The sequence below is a fragment of the Heliangelus exortis genome, chromosome 6, assembly GCF_036169615.1.
Source record: "Heliangelus exortis chromosome 6, bHelExo1.hap1, whole genome shotgun sequence".
Lineage (NCBI taxonomy): Eukaryota > Metazoa > Chordata > Aves > Apodiformes > Trochilidae > Heliangelus > Heliangelus exortis.
In genome coordinates, this window is record NC_092427.1 from 34927234 (window position 1) to 34948114 (window position 20881).

Here is a 20881-nt window from a genome sequence, read left to right on the forward strand (position 1 = left end):
GGGCTGGTGAATTTGGGCTTGGAGGTATTCAGAGATGCTGCTGCTCTGCTTGAAACCAAGGGCAGTGCTCCTTGGAGCAAAGGAGAAAGATGTTCTGGGTGCTTTGGTGGTGAGCTGCTGGCTCTCTGGAAATAAACATGGTGTTTAGAGTGACCAAAAAAAAAATCACCCCCATTTGTAGGGAAGGTATTTTGGGAGTCATGTTCTTTGTCACAGCTGGAGCTGTGTTGGTGAGGAAGTGGAATTTTTGTACATTTGAAGAAACTGAGTTTATTTGGACAGCCTGTGCTGTCAGGTGAAAGAGAAAGCTCCACAGTGGGCTTGCAAATGTGTTTGCTTTTTGCAACATAAGCAGCATAAACAAATGCAAACCTGGTAGTTTTTGATGTTTAATTCAGTATGACTTCTTATTAATTAACAAAGAAATTAAATCTGTAAGAAGGAGAGAAAAAGTTTTTTAAAAATTATAAGTAAGCATAGGGGTTTAAGGTATACCTCATTACTGAATCTGCTGATTAAATATATGTCAGTTAAATGTATGTTAATTTCTCTGTCAGTTTCACAGAGTAATGACTATTTGGAAAGTGTTTCTTTTTGCTAGGTCCATATAATACTTCCTTGGTTTTTTAGTATTTTCCCAATCTTGCAATTTTGAATAGCTTCATAATTTGCTCATTCAAAATATTGCTGGAAATGTCACACTTCTGCCTTCTGAGCCATTGATGAACTTTATTTTGCTAAGAATAGTTTGTAGTCTTGGCTTAATACTTAGATGCTTCTTTGGTAAATTGAAAATCCCCCAGTGTTTTGAGAAAGGCTGCAAACAACCTGAATCTTAGCAGGCAGTGAGGGCCTTCAGTTGTTCCTGGCTTTTCTCTTACCCAGTAGAGAAACCAGTGAGTTCCTCCTATTTTGGGAGGAATATTATTTTCCCATTTTCAGCTGAGAACACTTTGATCTAGTCACTGGACAGCAAAAGTCTGACTCTCCTTTGGTGATGTGCAAGCAAGTTCACATGAAAAGGTTGTCAGGAAAATGCCACCTGAGTTCCCAGTCCCTTGCTGCTGTGTAAAATATGGCTATGGCAGCATGAGTTTTATTCAGTGTTCTGTCTACATATCTACACAAAACTGAGAAATCCTGAAGCTGGAGAATCTCTATTCCCAGCCAGATTACTTGTCACAATTAATCAAATTTAATTCCCTCCCCTCAATAAATTAAAAAGCCAGTAGCAAGCTGAGAACTTCGTGTAGAAGTTCCTCTGGGTGCCTCCTGGGTCTCCAGCTGCAGGTCAGAGCTCTGCATCCATGCTCGTTGTCATTGGAATGTTTTCCTGGTAAAAATCCTTTAAAATAGCAGTCCCCTGAGATCTGCAGAGATAGCTGTGTGCTGTTGCCATACCAAGAAGTGATCTTTCATGATTTGTTTTAGTTAGGCAAATAATGTAAGCATTAGTACTTTGATAGGAAAAAATATCTTTTGCTGTTGTGGTTCAAAAGAGAAGGAGAAAAGCTTGTTGTCAGCCAAAAAGGTTGGGTTTGGAGTATGGCAGGTGGTGGGGTGTCAGAGTTATCGTGGAAGAAGGGTTTTTTTCCTTCCATTTCAGAAGCCAGAACTGATCAGCAGAAGGAGCTGTTAGCAGCGTGAGAAAATCCATCTTCCTCAGGAAGTGTGTCCACTGAAATTTCATCCAACAAGAAGTCTTCCAAATGTCAAATAGAAAAAAAAAAAAAAAAAAAGAAAAAAAAGAAAGAAAAAAAAAAAAGAAAAAAGAAAAAAAAGGACTTAAAAAGAAAAGAAAGGACTTAAATGTCCTTCATTTGTTTTGGATAGGGAGAAAGAAACCAATTTCTCTGTTCAGTTTTGAACTGGTCCTTGTTTATAGTTCAAAGCATGCTCTGATGAGACTCTTCTGTATTGTCCAGGTTATGTACCAGGTGGAAGGATTTGTTGACAAAAACAATGATCTTCTGTACCGTGACCTCTCCCAGGCCATGTGGAAGGCCAGTCACTCTCTTATCAAAGCACTGTTCCCAGAAGGGAACCCTGCTAAGATCAATCTGAAGAGGCCACCAACAGCAGGGTCACAGTTCAAGGCTTCAGTTGCTACCCTAATGAAAAATCTTCAGACAAAAAATCCAAACTACATTAGGTAAGTTCACCTCTGGCCGAGCTTTGTTGAATTTATGGTTGAAGTTTTTTTTCTTAAAAAAAAAAAAAATTAAAATTTTGATACTTAAGGATAAACTATTGAAATTATCATAGAATGGCAGAGGTTGGAAGGGACCTTAGAGATCATCCACTCCAACCTCCCTGCTGTGGGCAGGGTCACTTCTTATCTAGACAAGGTTGCTCAAAGCTTCATCCATCTTGACCTTGAACACCTCCAGGGAGGGAGAATCCACAACTTCCCTGGGCAGCCTATTCCAGACACCTCCAGAGAGGGGAAATCCACAGCTTCCCTGGGCAGCCTATTCCAGACACCTCCAGGGAGGGGGATTCCACAACTTCCCTGGGCAGCCTATTCCAGACACCTCCAGAGAGGGAGAATCCACAATTTGCCTGGGCAGCCTATTCCAGACACCTCCAGAGAGGGGAAATCCACAGCTTCCCTGGACAACCTATTCCAGACACCTCCAGGGAAGGCAAATCCACAACTTCCCTGTGCAGCCTATTCCAGGCACCTCCAGGGAAGGCAAATCCACAGCTTCCCTGTGCAGCCTATTCCAGGCACCTCCAGAGAGGGGAAATCCACAGCTTCCCTGGGCAACCTATTCCAGACACCTCCAGAGAGGGGAAATCCACAGGTTCCCTGGGCAACCTATTCCAGACACCTCCAGAGAGGGGAAATCCACAGCTTCCCTGTGCAGCCTATTCCAGACACCTCCAGGGAAGGGAAGTCCCCTCTTCCCTGGGCAACCTATTCCAGACACCTCCAGAGAGGGGGAATCCACAGACACCTCCAGGGTGGGGGAATCCACAGCTTCCCTGGGCAGCCTATTCCAGGTTCTCACCACCCTCGTACTGAAGAACTTCTTCCTAGCATCCAACCTAAACCTGTTCTCAGTGTATGATTTAAGCTCACAGCAGTAGCTGTTGCCATGCCTGGTGCTGCAAACAAGAGTTCCCATTGATTTCCCTCTCCAGGTGCATCAAACCCAACGACAAGAAGGCTGCTCACATCTTCAATGATGCCCTGGTGTGCCACCAGATCCGCTACCTGGGTCTTCTGGAGAATGTCCGGGTCAGAAGGGCAGGTTATGCCTTCAGACAGGCATATGAGCCTTGCCTGGAAAGGTACAAAATGTTGTGTAAGCAGACATGGCCCCACTGGAGAGGGCCAGCCAGGTAGGAAAACATCAGTCATCTTCCTTGTCCTGTTCCAATGGCTGAAATCTTCAGTCATCGACGACTGATTGAATGATTGAACCTTGACTGTCTCCCCCATGTTGGGTTTTTGTTGTTTTGGTTTTAATCCAATGTACTCTCAAGTATTTTTAAAGGAAATTTAAAAGTAAGCACCCGTGGCTCAAGTGTTCTACTTGCATGTTGTTCCTCAAGGTCTTGTTCCAGCTGTTGGGTGGGTTCATTCACTGGGAAATTTCTGCTCAATAGGCTAAAAATTGCAGTTCCTTGGCAAAGGAGGTGATCTGAGTGATGAACTAATCACTAATGAAAAGGGTTTTGCATGTGAGCAAGCAGAGCACTTGGTTTTTAGAATACATTGTAGCTTTTCCTGATTTGGAAGAAATGGGGAGAGATAGAGACTGCAGTGGAATCAAAATTAGGTTTAAAATTGTGAGCAGAACACTTATTTTTAATAAACAGCTACCAAAGTGTAGCAACAATCATTTCTTTGAAGACAATCATGCAGCTGTCCTCTGGCCTTTCAAGAAAAAAAAAATCTTTCAAGAATGCAAATCAGTTGCATTAAATACATACATTTATTGTGTAGTATTCACATATATTTTTACAGATGATGTCTTGGGTAGGCAAATGAGCTGCTCAATTCTTTTCACACTTGACCACCAGCAGCATGATTTAAATTTCTTTCATAATATGGAAATATCATTAGGTACCATTTAAATCTTTAGGTTGTCAAGGTAACAGTAGAAGTGGAGTATTGCTAACAATAGTATTTTTATAATCCTCACCAAGTCCTCTGCAATTCCCCTCTTTTCTCTATTGTTGGCCTCTATAAAATGCAGAGTGTGGAACATTAGCATTTGTCAGACTTGTCAGTTTTTGTTTCACATTTTGATGTTAAGTGTGAGAGCCCTTCCTTTTTTCCTCTTCTTTTTTTATTAAAGTAAAAAAAATTATAGATGTCAAAGAAAAAAAAAATAGGTCATTGCTGATGATATTAAATAAGTTTGCTCCTTTTTCATCAAATTATTCTGAATTTTAACAGTGACTACTCTTGCCTTTAGCTAAATAAGCAGTGAGTAAATGAGTTAGGTTTTCAATCTTCTTATGTCAAGCACTATTTAAGAATTTAAAATATGCTTTCATATGCTTTCCATAAATTAAACTGTGAATATGTAAACGAAGAAGTCTTAGGAGCTGGGGGTCATGTTTCATAAGCTCATTTACTTCTTATTAGGGATGGAGTAGAGGTGCTGTTTAATGAATTGGAAATCCCTGAAGAGGAATTTTCATTTGGCAGATCAAAGATATTCATCCGCAACCCAAGAACAGTAAGTGAAAAACTTCTTTCCTTGCAAAATCAAGGCACCTTTCACCAAGACAGCCTGGCAGGAACTGCAGAATTCACTTGCTGGTTACTGCAGGTTGGTTTAGAGACAGGGATTTAATTTATTGCTGTGGAATGCAGCATTAAAAAATCCATTTCTTAAGCTTAGAGCCATTAAAATGGGTGTGAATCAAGACTTTGCAGTATCTGTCAACCTGAATTTCATGTAATTTCCCTGCATTGACTTGTGGCAATGTGTCTGCCACAAACCCTGTTGATTTATCTGCCTGCAGCTCTGAAGAGGAATAAACCAGAGGGTGTCTGAAGGGGGGCTTAAATAAAGAAGGGATTTCTCTTACAATAGCTGTGCTTATGGGTTTTTTGGTCTTTTCTCTCCTCCTGTTTTTCTTCCACCGTCAAACAAAACCCTCAAAAACCTCACGTCCAGCTCTTCAAACTGGAAGACCTGAGGAAGCAGAGGCTGGAGGACTTGGCCACTCTCATTGAGAAGATTTATAGAGGTTGGAAGTGTCGCACACGCTTCTTGTTAATGAAAAAAAGCCAGATTGTGATTGCTTCCTGGTACAGGAGATACTCAGTAAGATAATTCCCTTCCTAAATTTCCTTTTATTGTCTAATTATCTACTTCATAGAACCTTGATATGACATTTCATAGAAGCCTCGTGATGTTTTTCCTTGATCTGGATGGAGAAGTGTTGAAAAAATTCAATTTTATGTCAGTATCTCAGTACTGAAAATGGGAATATAAGAAAATTTTGTTTCTAGACATTGCTATTAAGGATTTACTTTGTGCTGGAATGAAAAAGCTCACCTGAAAAAGCTTTAGGAGAGCAGGATTTTGTGGCCCAGCTAGGAAGTCTCTTCCATTCAGCTAAAATGCTGGGCTGCCTGGCACTTGGAGTACTCTCAAAACATATGGTTAATGCATTAAAAATGTTCAGTAATATACATGTGCAATTCTGTGGAATTCAGTCATTCCTAAGGCTGTTTGTAGTTTTGCCTTATTTGGAACCTTTGCATTTGAGCTCAAGAATGCTGCTTGGGAGGAACCCAGGGATTTAATTTAATTATAGCTCATAAGATTTCTGGTTTAGTAGCTGTTATTGATACAGTTCTAAACCAGTTTAAAATCTTCTTGTAGATGGGGTATTGTTATTTGTCACGAACCAAACACTGCTGTTGCATGATGCTTTCCTGTATTTTCCTCAGTTAGTAAATAACATTGATTTATAGGATTTTTAAAATGTTGGGTTTAAGCTGTAAAACAATTCTTAAACATCTTTGTTATTGTGTGCATATCAGGAAGTTTGAAACACTTTATCATATGGGTAGAAAACTGTTTCTTAAAGTTACAGGATTGACCATCAGTGGTTTTTAGCTGATGTTTCTCATCCTGGAAGCTGTTAGAGTTTGGTTCAGCTTTCTGGGATAATTAGAAGTAGGAGCAATTTGGAAGAAGTGTTAATAGGTGCTGTAAAAACTCTTCTCTCTGAACTTCTGTGGCTGAAGTTCTACAAGCAGCATCGTTACAGAATTGCAGGGTGCCCATGTGGCTTCCTTCTGAGCTCACACAACCCCATGTAGTTTGCCACAGCTTGACTGGCACAACTTCTAGAATAAAGAAATGAAAACAAATACGTGACCAAGCTCACATCACTGTTGATTTCTTAGCTCTAAGACCTTTATTGTTCCACTGGTGAAACAGCAACAACTGTCTGTGAAGGCAGGATGCAGGCATAGCAAAACCCTGAGTGTGATGCTAGAGATATTTCCTCATGTAGATGGGATGCTCCCAACCCAACCTGACTGCCAGGCACTATGATTTGGAAGGTTTCATAAGGAATCTCTTCCAGGAGCAAAGCTTTTTGACAACAGCTTGTGCTCAAGGCTGGAGAAGCTGCAGATATTCTGTCTGTCCCCTCACAAGGCACAGCAAGCATCAGTCATGGCACAAATGTACCCTTGGTGTGTCCTAGGGGGGGATTCTCTCTAGCTCACCCTCAGAGACATCCCCTGTGGGCTGAGGATAAAGTCTCAAAGCTTTCTTGCAAAGTCTGTCAGCTCTGGTTGGCTCAGTATTAAGCTAACCACTGGTTTACTGGAGAACTGAAAATAGAGGGAAAATGCTGTCCAGAGAGTTTATTGTTCAAACTGGCCAACTTGGATAACACTCCAGCATGTCATTCAGGAATCTGTGGGGTTTTTTTTCCCCTATCCCCAAGTTACCATCATTTGTTATTATAGGACTGTGGGTAATAGGATAAAAAGATGGCAAAAAAGCTTAGCCAACAAACCCGAGCATTTGTGATGGTTTGTGTGCTGCTCTGTTGGTGGGAAAGAGAAATAAAGCTGTTATTGTGTAGTATTTAATCTGTGTCACTGTTGTGCTGCTGAGCATGAGCTTGGTGTTTCTGTAAACAGAGTGGCAGTGTCCATGCAGCATTGTTGGGGTGCTTTGTTTCCCCTCGAGCTGAACACAGAATCTACACTCAGATAGATCTCCTTGGCCAAAATTTGGTCACTTTTTACATTGAGTTCCTTCCATCCTTAATAATCTTTTCAAAGGTTCTTAATGACAGTTTTATTATACAATATTGCAATAGTACTTTCTAAGCATCAGATGTTTCTTTCCCACACAGCAACAAAAAAAGTATCAGAAGATAAAGAGTTCAGCTATTATAGTGCAGTCCTACATCAGAGGATGGAAGGTGAGTTTTCTGTTCCTGGGGCTATGTCTGCATGGTCACAGGTAAGGAGCAGGTCAGAAAACTCATTCCAAGTGCCCTGAGCCTCCTGCTTTTCATTTCCATCTGCCCATGGAGCTGGAGCTGTCAATCACCCCTGTTTGCCATAGGAGAGGTGAGTCTGGGATGTGTGCTTGTACCTGGGCTCCCAGTCACTGCAGACAGTGCAAATGGAAGGCTGGGACCATGTTCTACTACTGGGTCAGGCTGGGCACACAGTGGCTGAGAGCAGCCAGACAGAAAGGGAGCTGGGAGTCTGGATTGCCAGGAAGCTGAAGAGGAGCCAGCAGTGTGCCCAGGTGGCCAAGAAGGCCAATGGCATCCTGGGCTGGCTCAGGAACAGCGTGGCCAGCAGGTCCAGGGAAGGGATTCTGCCCCTGTGCTCAGCCCTGGGGAGGCCACAGCTTGAGTCCTGTGTCCAGTTCTGGGCCCCTCAGCTCAGGAAGGAGATTGAGGTGCTGGAGCAGGTCCAGAGAAGAGCAAGGAGGCTGGGAAGGGATCCAGCACAAGTCCTGTGAGGAAGGGCTGAGGGAGCTGGGGGTGTTGAGGCTGGAGAAGAGGAGGCTCAGGGGAGACCTCATCACTCTCTCCAACTCCCTGAAAGGAGGTTGGAGCCAGGGGGGGGTTGGGCTCTTTTCCCAGGCAACTCTCAGCAAGACAAGAGGGCACAAGAGGTCTCAAGTTGTGCCAGGGGAGGTTTAGGTTGGACATTAGAAAGAATTTCTTTCTGGAGAGGGTGATCAGGCATTGGAATGGGCTGCCCAGGGAAGGGGTGGATTCTCCATCCCTGGAGATATTTCAAAAGAGCCTGGATGTGGCACTCAGTGCCATGGGCTGGGAACTGCAGCGGGAGTGGATCAAGGGTTGGACTTGATGAGCTCTGAGGTCCCTTCCAACCCAGGCAATTCTGTGATTCTATGGTTTGGAGAGAGGTTCCCTCTTTACATGGGCTGGAGTGTGAATGAGGGAGGCTGATGTTCAGAGCAAAGGTTGGTACGTGCTCACCAGGCAGGGCTGGATGGTCCAGGACTCAGCCACCAGGTTTATGAAAACTTCAGTGTTAGACTGATTTGGAACAAATAAGTTGTGGCTGGCAGTTATTTTACAGATGCCAGGACTCTGCTTTCAATTTTGTTCATTCTCTCAGTCTTAAAAGAAAAAGTTTGGTTCACCTGGGCAGTAGGTCACTTGGGTTAAGTTTTCAATTCTCCCCTGTGTGCTGAGTGGAGGGGGTGAAATCATGTTGCTCTGGTACTGAGCAAGTACTTTATCTCTGTTTTTCCTCAATTTGCTTCTTCTCTGAGAGGTTTGTACTTTGTGAAAGAATAATCCTGCAGCTAAAGGAGAGACTTCAGGAGTGATGCTGTAATAAGAAGTAAAAATGAGGCTAAGAGCTCTGATGAAAGGAGCCACAATGCTTAAAGGAACTCGTGCTGTCCAGCTTCAGAAAAAAATGTCCCCAGGCTCCTCTGTTTTCTTATTAACCTTTCTTCACCCCACTCAATGTGGCTTTCTTCTCTATTTAGGGAAGGGAGAAGTGCCTTTATTTCTGGAGTCAGTTCCCTTCCTGTCAGACAGGGAAGGAAGAGGCTGCATTTACTAACTATAGGTGTAAAAAGCCCTCTCCTACCCAGACAGTTTTGAGATTTGTCAGCAAGAAGCTAGAATAATTTGATTTTACTATTTTGCTTGATTTTTTGTCTTTTTTTTTTTTTTTTGTCTTTACTATTCTGTTTAAATGAGTTAAAGATACCCTTTCAGTCTAACTCTGGGTGTCCTGTCTTTTCCCATGAACATTATTTGAAGAAAACTGGATCAAAACATCATCTCATCTTGAGTTGTGGTCTTCTGTTGGTCATTGGAGAACAACTTTTGCAGTAGCACTGCCATGGATAAAAGCCTGGTGTGACAGCAGCCTGAAGTCTGAGCTAAAGCCAGGCAATCTGCTTGTGCTTTATTCTTTAGTAATAAAGGGGTAAGACACATCCTGTGTGGAGGAAAAGTACTGGTGCCATTGTACACCCAGACACACAGTTGTTTCAGGTGATGCAGGAAAACTGGGGGAAAAACTCAGCTTTGAACTGAAACCCCCTGAACTGCCAGTTCCAAGCTCTCAGACGTGCCCAGAATCCTCCCTGGAACAGGGAACTTAGGCATGGAGCATTTATTGAGTGTATTTGTGTGGGGATTTGTGGACTGTGGTTTGGATTTGCCTAGGTTTACAGGTTGCAGTGCCTGAGTGTAAAATGGTTAAGGGATGCTGATTATTTATTTGAATAAAATAATGCTTTCCTTTTTTTTTTTTTTTTTTTTTTTTTTGCAGGCCCGGAAGCTTCTTTGGGAACTTAAGCACCAGAAGCGTTGTAACGAGGCTGCCACAATAATTGCAGCTTATTGGCATGGTACCCAGGTAAGAAAATGGCAAAAATCTTTGGCCCATGATTGTCTCTGCATAGAATGAGGAAGGCCCTTCAGGCTAAAGCTAGCTGGGAATCTTTTCAGTGGCTTAAAAGACTGGTTTTTATATTTCTCTTTGCTGCTAACATGTTTTAGCTGGTGCAGTCTGGGAAGCTGGGCCACGCTTTGATAATTGCTGTTTGCAGGGAATGGTTTCTTCCTTCCTTCCTTGCACCATTGGGAACTTGCAGTAACCTTTTCTTTCCTAAGCTTTTCTATATCCCCTTTCCAAATGCACCACAGGCACGAAGGGAACTGAGACGACTGAAGGAGGAGGCTAGGAATAAACATGCTATTGCTGTTATTTGGGCTTACTGGCTTGGATATAAGGTACTTCATGCACCTATCACATGCCCCCCCTCCTTCATTACCCAACAATATCAATACTTAATCAGTAGTTAATAGTGAGAGTTATTGACTAATCCCATTGACTTTGAAATAATAGAGCATGGTCGTTGATTCCTTCCATTTCCATTCATGCCACACTTAATACATCTGAAAACATTCTGTGCATCATGGGTTTTTTACACAGTAGGGAATTCTTTGCATGGCAGCCAAGTAGTGATTTGCACTAACGAGCCACAAGGCTAGATTAAAAATTACTAGACTACAGGATTCTCAAATTAGGAACTGCATTTAATGATGTGTGAATATGCAAAGCATGGTTTGCAGGGGAAAAGGAGGTTGGGTTTTTTTGGTGTGGTTTCCCCCCCTCCTCCAACAAGTGCTTTCAGTGACACTGTCTGAGTAAAACAGTTGAGATTTTCCCCAGGCTGTGTATTCTGCACCCTGGGCAATGTTCATTTCCAAGTCAAAACAACACTATTAAGTTTGCTAAATTTTAGTTTTAATTGGTATGATTGATTCCCTGGCTGTGATTTTGAGCCAGTAAGGAAAAATCAGTAGATACAAGAAAAGCAAAGTTTTACGACCTGATCTTTTAGCTGAAAATGATGTTAGTTTGCAATTCTAAACTTACAGCCCTAGAAAAATCCCAGGAATCTCAGCATCAGCTGTTTGTTTTCAGAAGCAAAGTCCCACTGAAAGATTCTTGCTAATCCACAGCCTGCAATTGTGGGTTATGTGAACATTGGAAATGCTGCTCACCAGAGGTCAAAAATGTATTGGTTTCAATTAATGAATTCATACCTTAGTTGAAAACCACAGTTAAATACATTGTTTAAAACATTTCCCAGTTATTATTTAAGGTGTGTGTGTGGGGGTAATGTCAGGACATCTTGCCAGCCAGAGAGAAACGTGCTCAAATTACATCTGGAGTGTAACACTGAGCTTGACCTTTGCTGTTTTGTTAAAATCTCTGAGGTTTGTAATGAAATGGCAACCCTGGGAATAAAAAAAAAAAACATGCACAGAATTTCCCTCATACTAAAGAGGGATCTTTGCATCTTTTCAGTTCTAGCTTGCTATTTAGGTAAATAAAGACCCCTCGTTTCTCTACATTTATTTGAATTTTCAAATCCCATTGACAATTTGTTTTATTTTTAATTAGATTTTCTTTCCCCCCAAAACTGGTGCAGTACTGCAGAAGTGATGCTTACTTTCCTAGGCTTAAATTTCCAATTAAAAAGGACACATCCAGAAAGCAATGCAATACATATAATAATGTTAACTGTGTTAGAGCTCCTCATTTAACTATTTAGTAGGTTTGGATAATTTTTAATATGTTTAGTAGTCATTTTGATCAACTGGCTCACAGATATTTGATGAAGTGCCTCCTTACTCTTTAAATATAAATAATCTAAATATAACACGTATATATTTCTGAAGGTAATAATCAAAATGGGTTAAGATCAGAAAATTATTTGCAGAATCTGATAAAAAATAAAACTTGTTATTGGTAGGATGTTTTATCTTTTTCTAAGGGAATATTTGGAACACAAATTTCTTCAAGTTATACTGAGGGATCAATTCTTTACCCAAAATCAAAACCAAAACCAAATCAAACAGCAACAAAACTCCCAAGCTGTAGACCTCAAGTACTCAGTTTCCTTCCTTTTCACAAGACAGACAAATCCTTTGCTTTGCAGAGTCCCTGTTGCTTGTCCTTGCTTTTTATCCCAAGCAGATGAGTGAAAAAATATTCTCTCTCAGAGCCTACATCTAATGCAAATTAACCTTTCTGGATCCATCAGAAAAGCATAACTGGCCCAGGCTGGAGCTGCTGCTGCACAAGTCTGTCTGGCAATGTATAACCTGACACCTGCAGATATATTGCTACAGCTGCTGATCCTAAAATACTGGAATTCTGGGTTTTCCTTGACTTTTTGTCATCAGATAACTGGATAAAGGGTGTCTCTGAAAATGGGAGCTGCTGTTCAGTTACCCACACAGGCCTTTGTGTTTAGAACACTTTGCAAAACACTAAAGTGGCAGGGATTGATGAGGTGTAGGTAGGTGCCTATCTTTGGTACCTGGGGAAGGCAGTAGGTTTGGTGTTTGTCTGCTTTCTGTAAAGACAGACATAATTTACCAGGCTGGAAAATTTTTAAAAATGAAAATATGAAAAACCCCACAACAAACAGGACAAAAGCCCTCAGTGCAGTGCTGGTAATTCATCATTGCATAAGTAGCTTCAGAGCTGATTCTCTTCTGTCCAAGCATTTGGCAGTGGAAGGAGCGAGTGGAATTTTACCAAGTCTTGGTTTTCCTGTGCATCATTTTGATCCTGCAGCTGTGGGCAAAGTTCTCCTCTAGAACTGAGTGACAAGATACTTGCCACTGATTGCAAGGTGTGCACAGGAGGTGGAATCACTGATACCCAATAACAGGGCACCCAAAATTCTCCTCTGTACGTGCCCCTGAGGCAGCAGTGGAGGCTTTTTTGACCTTCACCCCCAAGTCCCACCGACACCTAGGGTTTTAAAGGTTCAAATGCTGTTCCTTCCATCTTGCTGTACCTTGATTGTAAGTTGGCTGTTCTTGGGAGAAGCTTTTCCCTGATGGTTGTGCTGTCTGCATCGGGCTGTCTCTTTTGTTCACTATCTGAACCTTTTAGGCTCGAAGGGAATTGAAACGCTTGAAGGAGGAGGCTAGGCGTAAGCATGCTGTTGCAGTCATTTGGGCTTACTGGCTTGGACTGAAGGTATTTTCTCAAACACTCCTGTCTGTCAACATGAACTCAGTAAAGCGTGGCACCTTACTAACACTAAATAAGCAGTTTGGTGGGATGGTTTTTGCACAGAATTAACGCTGCTGAACTTCGTCGCGGGCTTAACCGAAAAATCCGTAAGCTGGAAAATGCCTCGTGTTTGGGCATCAGTGGGTTTTGTCACTTCAGTTTTCAGCTGAAAGACAAAGACCAGACTAAAAGGGATTGTGAGTGTTGAATTAAAAACCTGACCTGCGTTGTCAGAGATTACAAGGATGTCTTTTCTTTTTGTGACCTCTCCTTGTTGGAATGGGAAATGGGGTGGAGCTGGTTGACTCTCACTGCTGCTCAGCATCAGACCCCTGACCCCAGAGCCAAGGGCACGGTGTCAAATCATGTCTTGGCACTCCCATCAAGACTTTTCAGGGCATGGCATTGCATGCAATTACCTACTGCTTGGTGGCAGCTGAGAATTCCCAGAAAAATTGAGACCTACAAGAGTGGGGTTTTTTATTTTTATTTTCCGTCTCTCGCTTTCAAGGACTGGTTGGCGAAAGAAAACACATTTGTAATCTGGGAAAATGTCATTCTGCTCTGTAAATAGACTGTGAAAATGGCACCTTGAGATGTTTCAGGTCTGTGCCCAAATGAACACAGTTTTCAGACGTGCAGGTGCAGTCCTGAAGAGCTGTGGGAACCTGGAGCACTTTGGTTTGGCTGGGTGTCACTTTTCCTAACAGGAATATTGTTATTCTGCAGAAGTATAAAAGGGAACAATTCCCTTGATAATGCAAAGTAAAACCCAGCTCTCACATTCTTACACTTACTCTGTGAATGATGAAATGGGCAAAAGAGCTAAAAAACATAAAATTAAATAGGTTGTATCTATATATCCATCTGTATCTATAGAAGAATTCCCTTACCCACGTGGAAACCAGAGCTGGAAATACAAAGGAGCCATTTTAAGAAGTTGTTTTGCAGACCAGAATCACACTTTAAGAACTACTGCCAAAGTGGGTCTGGTTTTATGATTTTCAAACAAGAATATGTCCCTCCTGAGAACTTGGAGGCTGTTTTATATCAAACAGCAGCATTTAAATGAAAACTGGTGAATCCAAAAGCTTTAAGGCACATTACAGCAGGGATATGTTTCTACCTGTCTGTGCTGTGGTTTTTTTAATTTTTTTTTTTCTTTTTTAAGTAGTCCAAGCAGCACTTCTGTCTCACCTAAAACATAAAGATTTCTCTGCATAAGAACAATAGATCACTATTACCACAGATATTTCTCATTTGTCTGATGGCAAAAGTTTTTTCACCCATGACACATAGAGGTGAAAATTTAAAGTTGATACAGGTGCTCATCAATTCTTGAGTCATTATTATTATTATTATAATATTTTAATAGCATTTATGCTAATTTCCAGACTTAGGCTTTTCTGGAATGGCTTGCATTTCTCAGTGCTTGCTTTGCAGCTTCCCTGCAGCTCCAATAAAAAAGAGTGGGTAGATATATATATAATAGTCCCTTTATTCCAAATTAATTTGCACACCTTCCAGCTCAGGAAGAATAATACAAAGCAACATCATTAAAGAGAGCCAAGGAGAAGAGGGTGAGATTTGGAATGACTGTGGCTGGAGTGGCTTTGAGTGTGTTAATTTCCATCCCTGAATAATAAATAAAGAATGTACTAAACCTTGGAGAAAATCAGGGAATGAGAACTAGAACAATTTTTCTGGGAAAGCAAAGAGGAAAAAAAAATCCTGTGTTGTATTCGCAGAGAATGAAGACAGCTGAATGTTGCCCAATTTGGTGCATTTTGATGTGTAATTAAGCAAACCCCATTTATCTGTGGGTTGTTTTTTTTTAAATCCCACATAGGTGACAGATTTTTGCTTTCAAAACTGCTTTATCTTAACATGCAGGGCACTCAGTATGGGGCTGAAAATGCACCAGGATAAGCCAAGCAAACTCTTCCTTCTAAGTCGATGTGGGTTTTTCCTCCATGGTTTTTTCTTTATTTTCAGGTTAGGGTGAACTCAGCAACAGAGAGGGATTTAGCTAAAAACCACTAAATTTGCTCTGGGGTAAATTATGCAAAGCCACAATGTTTTCCCTGGTTTTTGCTCAAAACTTCCAACAGGTGTGTTGCAGGCTGTGCCAAAGTTAGAGAACTGTTGGAGGATGTATCAGCTCACTTAATGTCAGCATGGGCTGCAGGAAAAAAAACCTGCAAACCAGTTGTGTGCTCTCCCAAACTGGGTTTTCTGACAGGGAGAATTTAGGTCCCATGCTAATCAGGACTGAGAAATACCAAGGGCAAAACAAGTACTCTGAAACCTGCATTAATAAGCACATATAAAATAGTAGCACTTGCAGAAATCATTCTCAATGATCACTTTTTTGCAGGTTTTTTTTGGTTTGTTTTTTTGTTTTTAATTAAGTCTCAGGAGCACATCTCAAGGTGAATTTATACCATCTTTGTGCTGGCTCTCTGCTGTTTGCAAGTGCTTAAAAACTTCCTTTTGGAATGAAGACTGAAAAGACAGTATAAGTCTGCTCTGAACAAAAATAATCACTTTTTTAATTACAGGAAACTGTGTAGTAAGAGTCTTAAAGGAGAAAAATCAGAAACAGTTAATGAGTTAGCTATGTAATTAGTATCAGTTCAGTGTCACTGTTGCTTCAGACAAAATAAAATCTGTATTTCTGATGCTCTGTGACCTTTTCCAGTCCAGTTGTATGCAAAAGCCTAAGCAAATGGATTCATGCTGTGAATTCAAGAATATTTGAATATCTTGCCTTTTCAGAAGAGAGTATTAAAATTTCTGTTAGATTTGCAAATTACTGTTCTCAGGTCACCCAAGGTAACTCTTGGTTCATATATTTTGAATATAACCAGTTAGTATTCCTATTTCAGGGAACACTTTGCATGTTTGTGTGCTTTTTATTAGTATTTTCTGACATGAAGTTTATAAAAGAGAACCTGTGGAAATAAATTTATTCTTTGTATTCACTTTAGGTTGTTTTTTTTTTTACTTTTCAGGTCCGTAGAGAGTACAGGAAATTCTTCAGAGCCAATGCTGGAAGAAAAATTTATGAATTTACCCTCCAGAGACTTGTATGTATATAACCATACAAAGCACATGGATATATTTGGTATATTATATTTGGATGTATATTTGATATATATATTTGGATAATTTTTGGTATTTAAAGTTTTTGTTTTCTAAGAAAAGTAGCAGCTGCATTATGGTCTTTGTAAGGAAAAGTCTATGCTAAGCATATAGAGAAATGGCAAATATTTGGGTGTTGCAAAGACAAGATAGAAATAGTGTTTTGAAGGTGGGAGAATGACACTAATTAAGCATTTGCCACACTTGTATGACATCTAAATCTGCATTTCTCAGCCTGGCTTTTTCAATCCATTTTCAGGGTTATTGAAACTGAGTGGTTGCAGTCTGGTACCTGTGCTTTTAATCACAGAACATCTGCTTTTCCTTGCTTGTTTCAATAACTCTGGTGCTTCAACATTAATAGAACATCTTGCTTCAATTTTATCACAGATGCAGAAATACTTCCTGGAAATGAAGAACAAGATGCCTTCTTTATCACCAATAGACAAAAACTGGCCAGCAAGACCTTACCTTTTCTTGGATTCAACTCACAAGGAACTTAAGAGGATTTTCCATTTGTGGAGGGTAGGACACATTCTGGTCTGGTTTGCACAGAACCCCATCACATGATTTCCAGTAGCTTTGTTCATGAAGAATCTATTTTTAGGGTGTATTTCTTCCTCTTCCAGCCAGAATGGTTTTATTTCTTTGGAAGAAATGTCTTTTATTCCTTTTTTTTTGGCCTGCAAGGAGTATAACTATCCTGCCTGCTCCTTTCTGGGGCTAGGGAAAGAAGATTGCTTCCTGCCATCAGCTTTTAACTTCATAGTAAAGCAGTCTGCCTGTTGCCCATTAATTGGTAATTTTAATAATTAATTGGCTTCTAATACTTGTGTGCATGGCCAGGACTGGGACAAGCTCTTAACCACAGTTCAAAAAGTAAAAAATTCCACCTGGTTCTTCCAGTGTTGGTCTAAGTGTAATTTATTTTGGACCTTTGGATGGAGAGAAGGGCAAGAAGCTGCAAAAGTGTTGATGAAATGTTTTAGTGAGCCTTTGGGCTCTATTTTCTGTGAGTTCTCAAGGAACAATTTTTCCTTCTGAGCCTGCAAAATTCATCCTCTCATCTGAGATTTGTTCTTTACTCACACAAACTTCCAGAATCATGGAATTATATATGTTTCTGTGCAGTTTTTGAGTACAATCTTCCAGTGTCTGGGGTCTGATAGATTAAGATCATCTTCAAATGTGCTTAAAATGAGAGGTTTTAGAAGGCTGGGTTTGGTGTAATTCAGAAACCTCTAGAATAAGTGAGGAGAAAACCACCTCTGCTGTTTGCTACTTGTGCTCCAGTGGCATGTGGGGTGGAACTGAATCATTTCAGAAGCACACAAAGAATTTGCATCTTGAGCAATAAGCAAACATGAGGCTGTGGTGCTGCTGCTTCAAATCAGATTGGGAGGGATAATTATTTTTTTGGGGGGGGGATATGTTTAACATAATCATGTTTTGTAGTGTAAAAAGTACAGAGACCAGTTCACAGATCAGCAGAAGCTCATATATGAAGAAAAACTGGAAGCCAGTGAACTTTTCAAGGACAAGAAGGCTTTATATCCAGCCAGGTAATGGTTTGTTCTGCTGCTTAGAGTATACAGTAAATTCAATAGTCTTACCTAGAACTGAGAAATTAATTTTGCTGCTTGTCTTAGGCAGCAAAGTGCATTTTGCTTGTTTGACAATGTCTCTCCATCATTTCACTTTACAGTCCTGGCCAACTGACCTCTGTTTGCCTCCATCTTACACATTGCATCTCACTAATGCTGTGATGCCACTGACATTTTGTGGTTCTAGCCCCCAGAACCTGCTCACATCATAAAAATTTGGAGACCTTGTAGAAAGGCATAAATCTCACCCTTTCCCTTAGTTTCCAGCACGTTGGTTCCTGCAGCCAGGACCTGCAGAGTGAACTGAATGGCTCCAGGTGCCACTGGCACCCAGGGATCAAACTTAATGTTCAAACTTAATACATCCTGCAAAATGCTCCAGTGTGAAATCTGGGTGATTTAGGAGTTTGATACATTGGTATGTATCTTTTTGAGAGGTTCCTTGCCCCCCCCAGAATGTGCTTTGAATTTAATTTCCACTTTAGAATTAATTTTTTTCTCGGTTTTCTTTGGAGATTTTTGTAAATCTCCTAAAAGGTTTTATGGTTTCTCAGATCACTGAGTTCTTAAAACCCAGTAAATTCTTGTCATTACTTTCTGCAGAGCTAACTTTGCTCAAGAAAGTGTACTAGTATCAGATTTTACTTAAGGAATGCCCCTTTTTGTTGGTTTTTCTTGGCATGTAATGAAACAAAATAGAGCTCCCATGTCCTTAAAAGAAGTTGAACTTAAAATATAATTTCTAAGCTCCTGTTCACATAAAAAGCTACTTGAAAACAAAGTTCTTGTCCATCTCAGGAGAGTTTTCTTTGAGGTGAGCAGAAATAAGGCACTATAAAGCAAGAGGCAAGGCTCAGCAGAGGGAGGAACAGGAATCTACAGGTTGAAGAGGGAAGTTCCGTGCATGGATGAGCTCTGTTTGGTTCTTTGTGTGTTTTATTGGTTTTGTTTTCTTTCATTTTTGTATTGAGACGTTTCCTTTTTTCCCATGGTGGGCTCAGTATGTTTCTCTCCCCTTCAGTAGATCACTTAGTTAATGGCTGTAGATGTCAGCTTGTGGTTTGTTCCTTATTTGCTTTGGGATGTCTTTTTTATGTTGCTGGGAAAAGGGAAAGATGCTGCCTTTGGACTTTACTAAGAGCAGGCAGGTTTTTTAGCTGTGAATCAGTATAAATCTGATCAGCATACAGCTCCTAGGGAAGGAAGGAATTTTATTTATCTCAGTCAAGTGGCATATTTGATAGAGGGTAACTTGATTTTTAGGTTGCACTTCGCCATCATTTGACAAGGGACAAAAAAAGTCCCCACAGGGAATCTACAGTTTTGGTGACTCTGGCTTCATAATGCTGATTCATAAAACAAAAAAGCCCCCAGAGCTCCTGTGTGGTAGAAAGTTAGAATGCTTTCCCCACCCTGCAGTCATTTGGAAGTAATTCCATCTTTTTTTTTCTTTTATTCAGAGCCGATGAGCTTAAAGGTGAAGGAAATCACTGTCAAAAGTTTCTGATTATTTGGTGTGATAATGGTTCATAGGGTGTAGCTAATTTTCTGTGTATAATAACACTATTGAGAGGGACTTGTGTGTTCAAAAATACCACTACCCTTCCTTTCCTCTCCCATCTCCCTGCCTGAAGAGGTGAAATTACAAAGGTTGTGCTGTAACACGTTGGTTCCTCTTGGGCAAAGCCTTGCACTTAGTACTTTGGCAGTAATTTAATCACAGTGATTGGTTCAAGTGACTGCACAACCCTGAGGTGGTTACAGATGCAGTGATTTGCAAGAGCAAAGTCTTGAAGAGCTGTCACAGGTTTAACAAAAAACCAGCACATCCTGAAGCCAAGGTCTCCCCTGTCCCCCTGAAACACTGCAGCAGAGCAGAGGTGTCAGTCCTACTGAAGCTTCATTTCCTCTGTTAGGGGGTGATTTTAAAGCAAAATTGATTTCACATGCAAGGCTGTGTCTGATACCCATAGCAATTTGGCCCATTTAATTAGAAAATGTTTCCAGAGCAAGGAAAACCAAAATCCCATTACTGCCTTGGGTGATAAATTTCCCTTTTTTCACCATCATTGTGCTGTTAATTTATACAAGATTCTGTGTCTAACACAGAACAACTCTTTCTCCTTTCTTTTTCCCCTGGGATATTGTGCTGGGGGGTATATCCACACTACTTTGAAGCAATTCCCCAGTTATTTTCATAGATCCACATTGATGCCAACACCACCACAGTGAGGGGACAGAGGTACCAACCTCAAAAGGTTTGGAGCAGAGCTCAAGGACAACATTTAGAGCCCTGTGTGCATTCAGTTATATAGTGTGTTCACCTAGATGGATTATTTTGTGCTGCTGTAGCTAAAATCAGGTAGGAATGGTGAGAAGAGAGGTTTCTGGATCAACTGAACAAAGTGGTCTTTGAAAAAAAATAAAAAAATAAAAATAATAATAAAAAAAAAAAAAAAAGCAGCAATTACTTCCCTCGGAAGAGAGGTTCTGCTGCAGGTTGTATGGAGCCAGGAGATGCACCAAAAACCTCCTTTTCAAGGAGTCTTCACTGCCAGAAGTTTCCTCAAGCTTTGGTACACTGAGGGTTTCAAGAGGTTTACTTTTTTTCCCATGATTTCTGTTAATTTCAAGTTTCTCTTTTTGCTTGGCAGCGTTGGGCAGCCATTCCAAGGGGCCTACTTGGAAATCAGCAAGAACCCCAAGTACAAAAAACTTAAAGATGCTGTGGATGAAAAGATCATTATTGCAGAAGTTGTGAATAAGATCAACAGAGCTAATGGGAAGGTAATAAAGTGGCATTGGCTCAGCCAGAGGAGAAGATAATTTTTGTTATAAATAAACTGAGGAGACTTTATTACTGTTGTGGAATAGTCTGAGGGTTTAAGAAATGCCATTTTTTAAGGGCAGGACTGGAATGTTGGATGTATATAAACTGGTGTATATAAACTAACAACACGATGTCCCAGTATAGGTTGGGGGCTGAGCTGCTGGAGAGCAGTGGAGGTGAAAGAGACCTGGGGGTCCTGGTAGACAAGAAGATGCCCATGAGCCAGCAATGTGCCCTTGTGGCCAAGAA

At 40.8% G+C, this 20881-nt stretch overlaps 1 protein-coding gene across 6 annotated transcripts in view; it reads left to right on the plus strand.

The window, feature by feature from the left end:
- The window catches only part of MYO1B (myosin IB), a 120310-nt gene that overhangs the window by 92033 nt on the left and 7396 nt on the right, over positions 1–20881 (plus strand). For 2 of the 6 annotated variants that reach the window (XM_071747821.1, XM_071747819.1), the window contains exons 17-28: positions 1926–2152; positions 3148–3348; positions 4604–4697; positions 5142–5291; positions 7354–7422; positions 9782–9868; positions 10159–10245; positions 12932–13018; positions 16069–16143; positions 16589–16723; positions 17654–17760; positions 20457–20589. In XM_071747821.1, coding sequence (XP_071603922.1) covers positions 1926–2152; positions 3148–3348; positions 4604–4697; positions 5142–5291; positions 7354–7422; positions 9782–9868; positions 10159–10245; positions 12932–13018; positions 16069–16143; positions 16589–16723; positions 17654–17760; positions 20457–20589 — 1452 coding nt within the window. The remainder of the gene's footprint in view (positions 1–1925; positions 2153–3147; positions 3349–4603; positions 4698–5141; positions 5292–7353; positions 7423–9781; positions 9869–10158; positions 10246–12931; positions 13019–16068; positions 16144–16588; positions 16724–17653; positions 17761–20456; positions 20590–20881) is intronic. The other 4 variants (XM_071747823.1, XM_071747822.1, XM_071747825.1 and 1 more) reach the window with 2 other exon arrangements.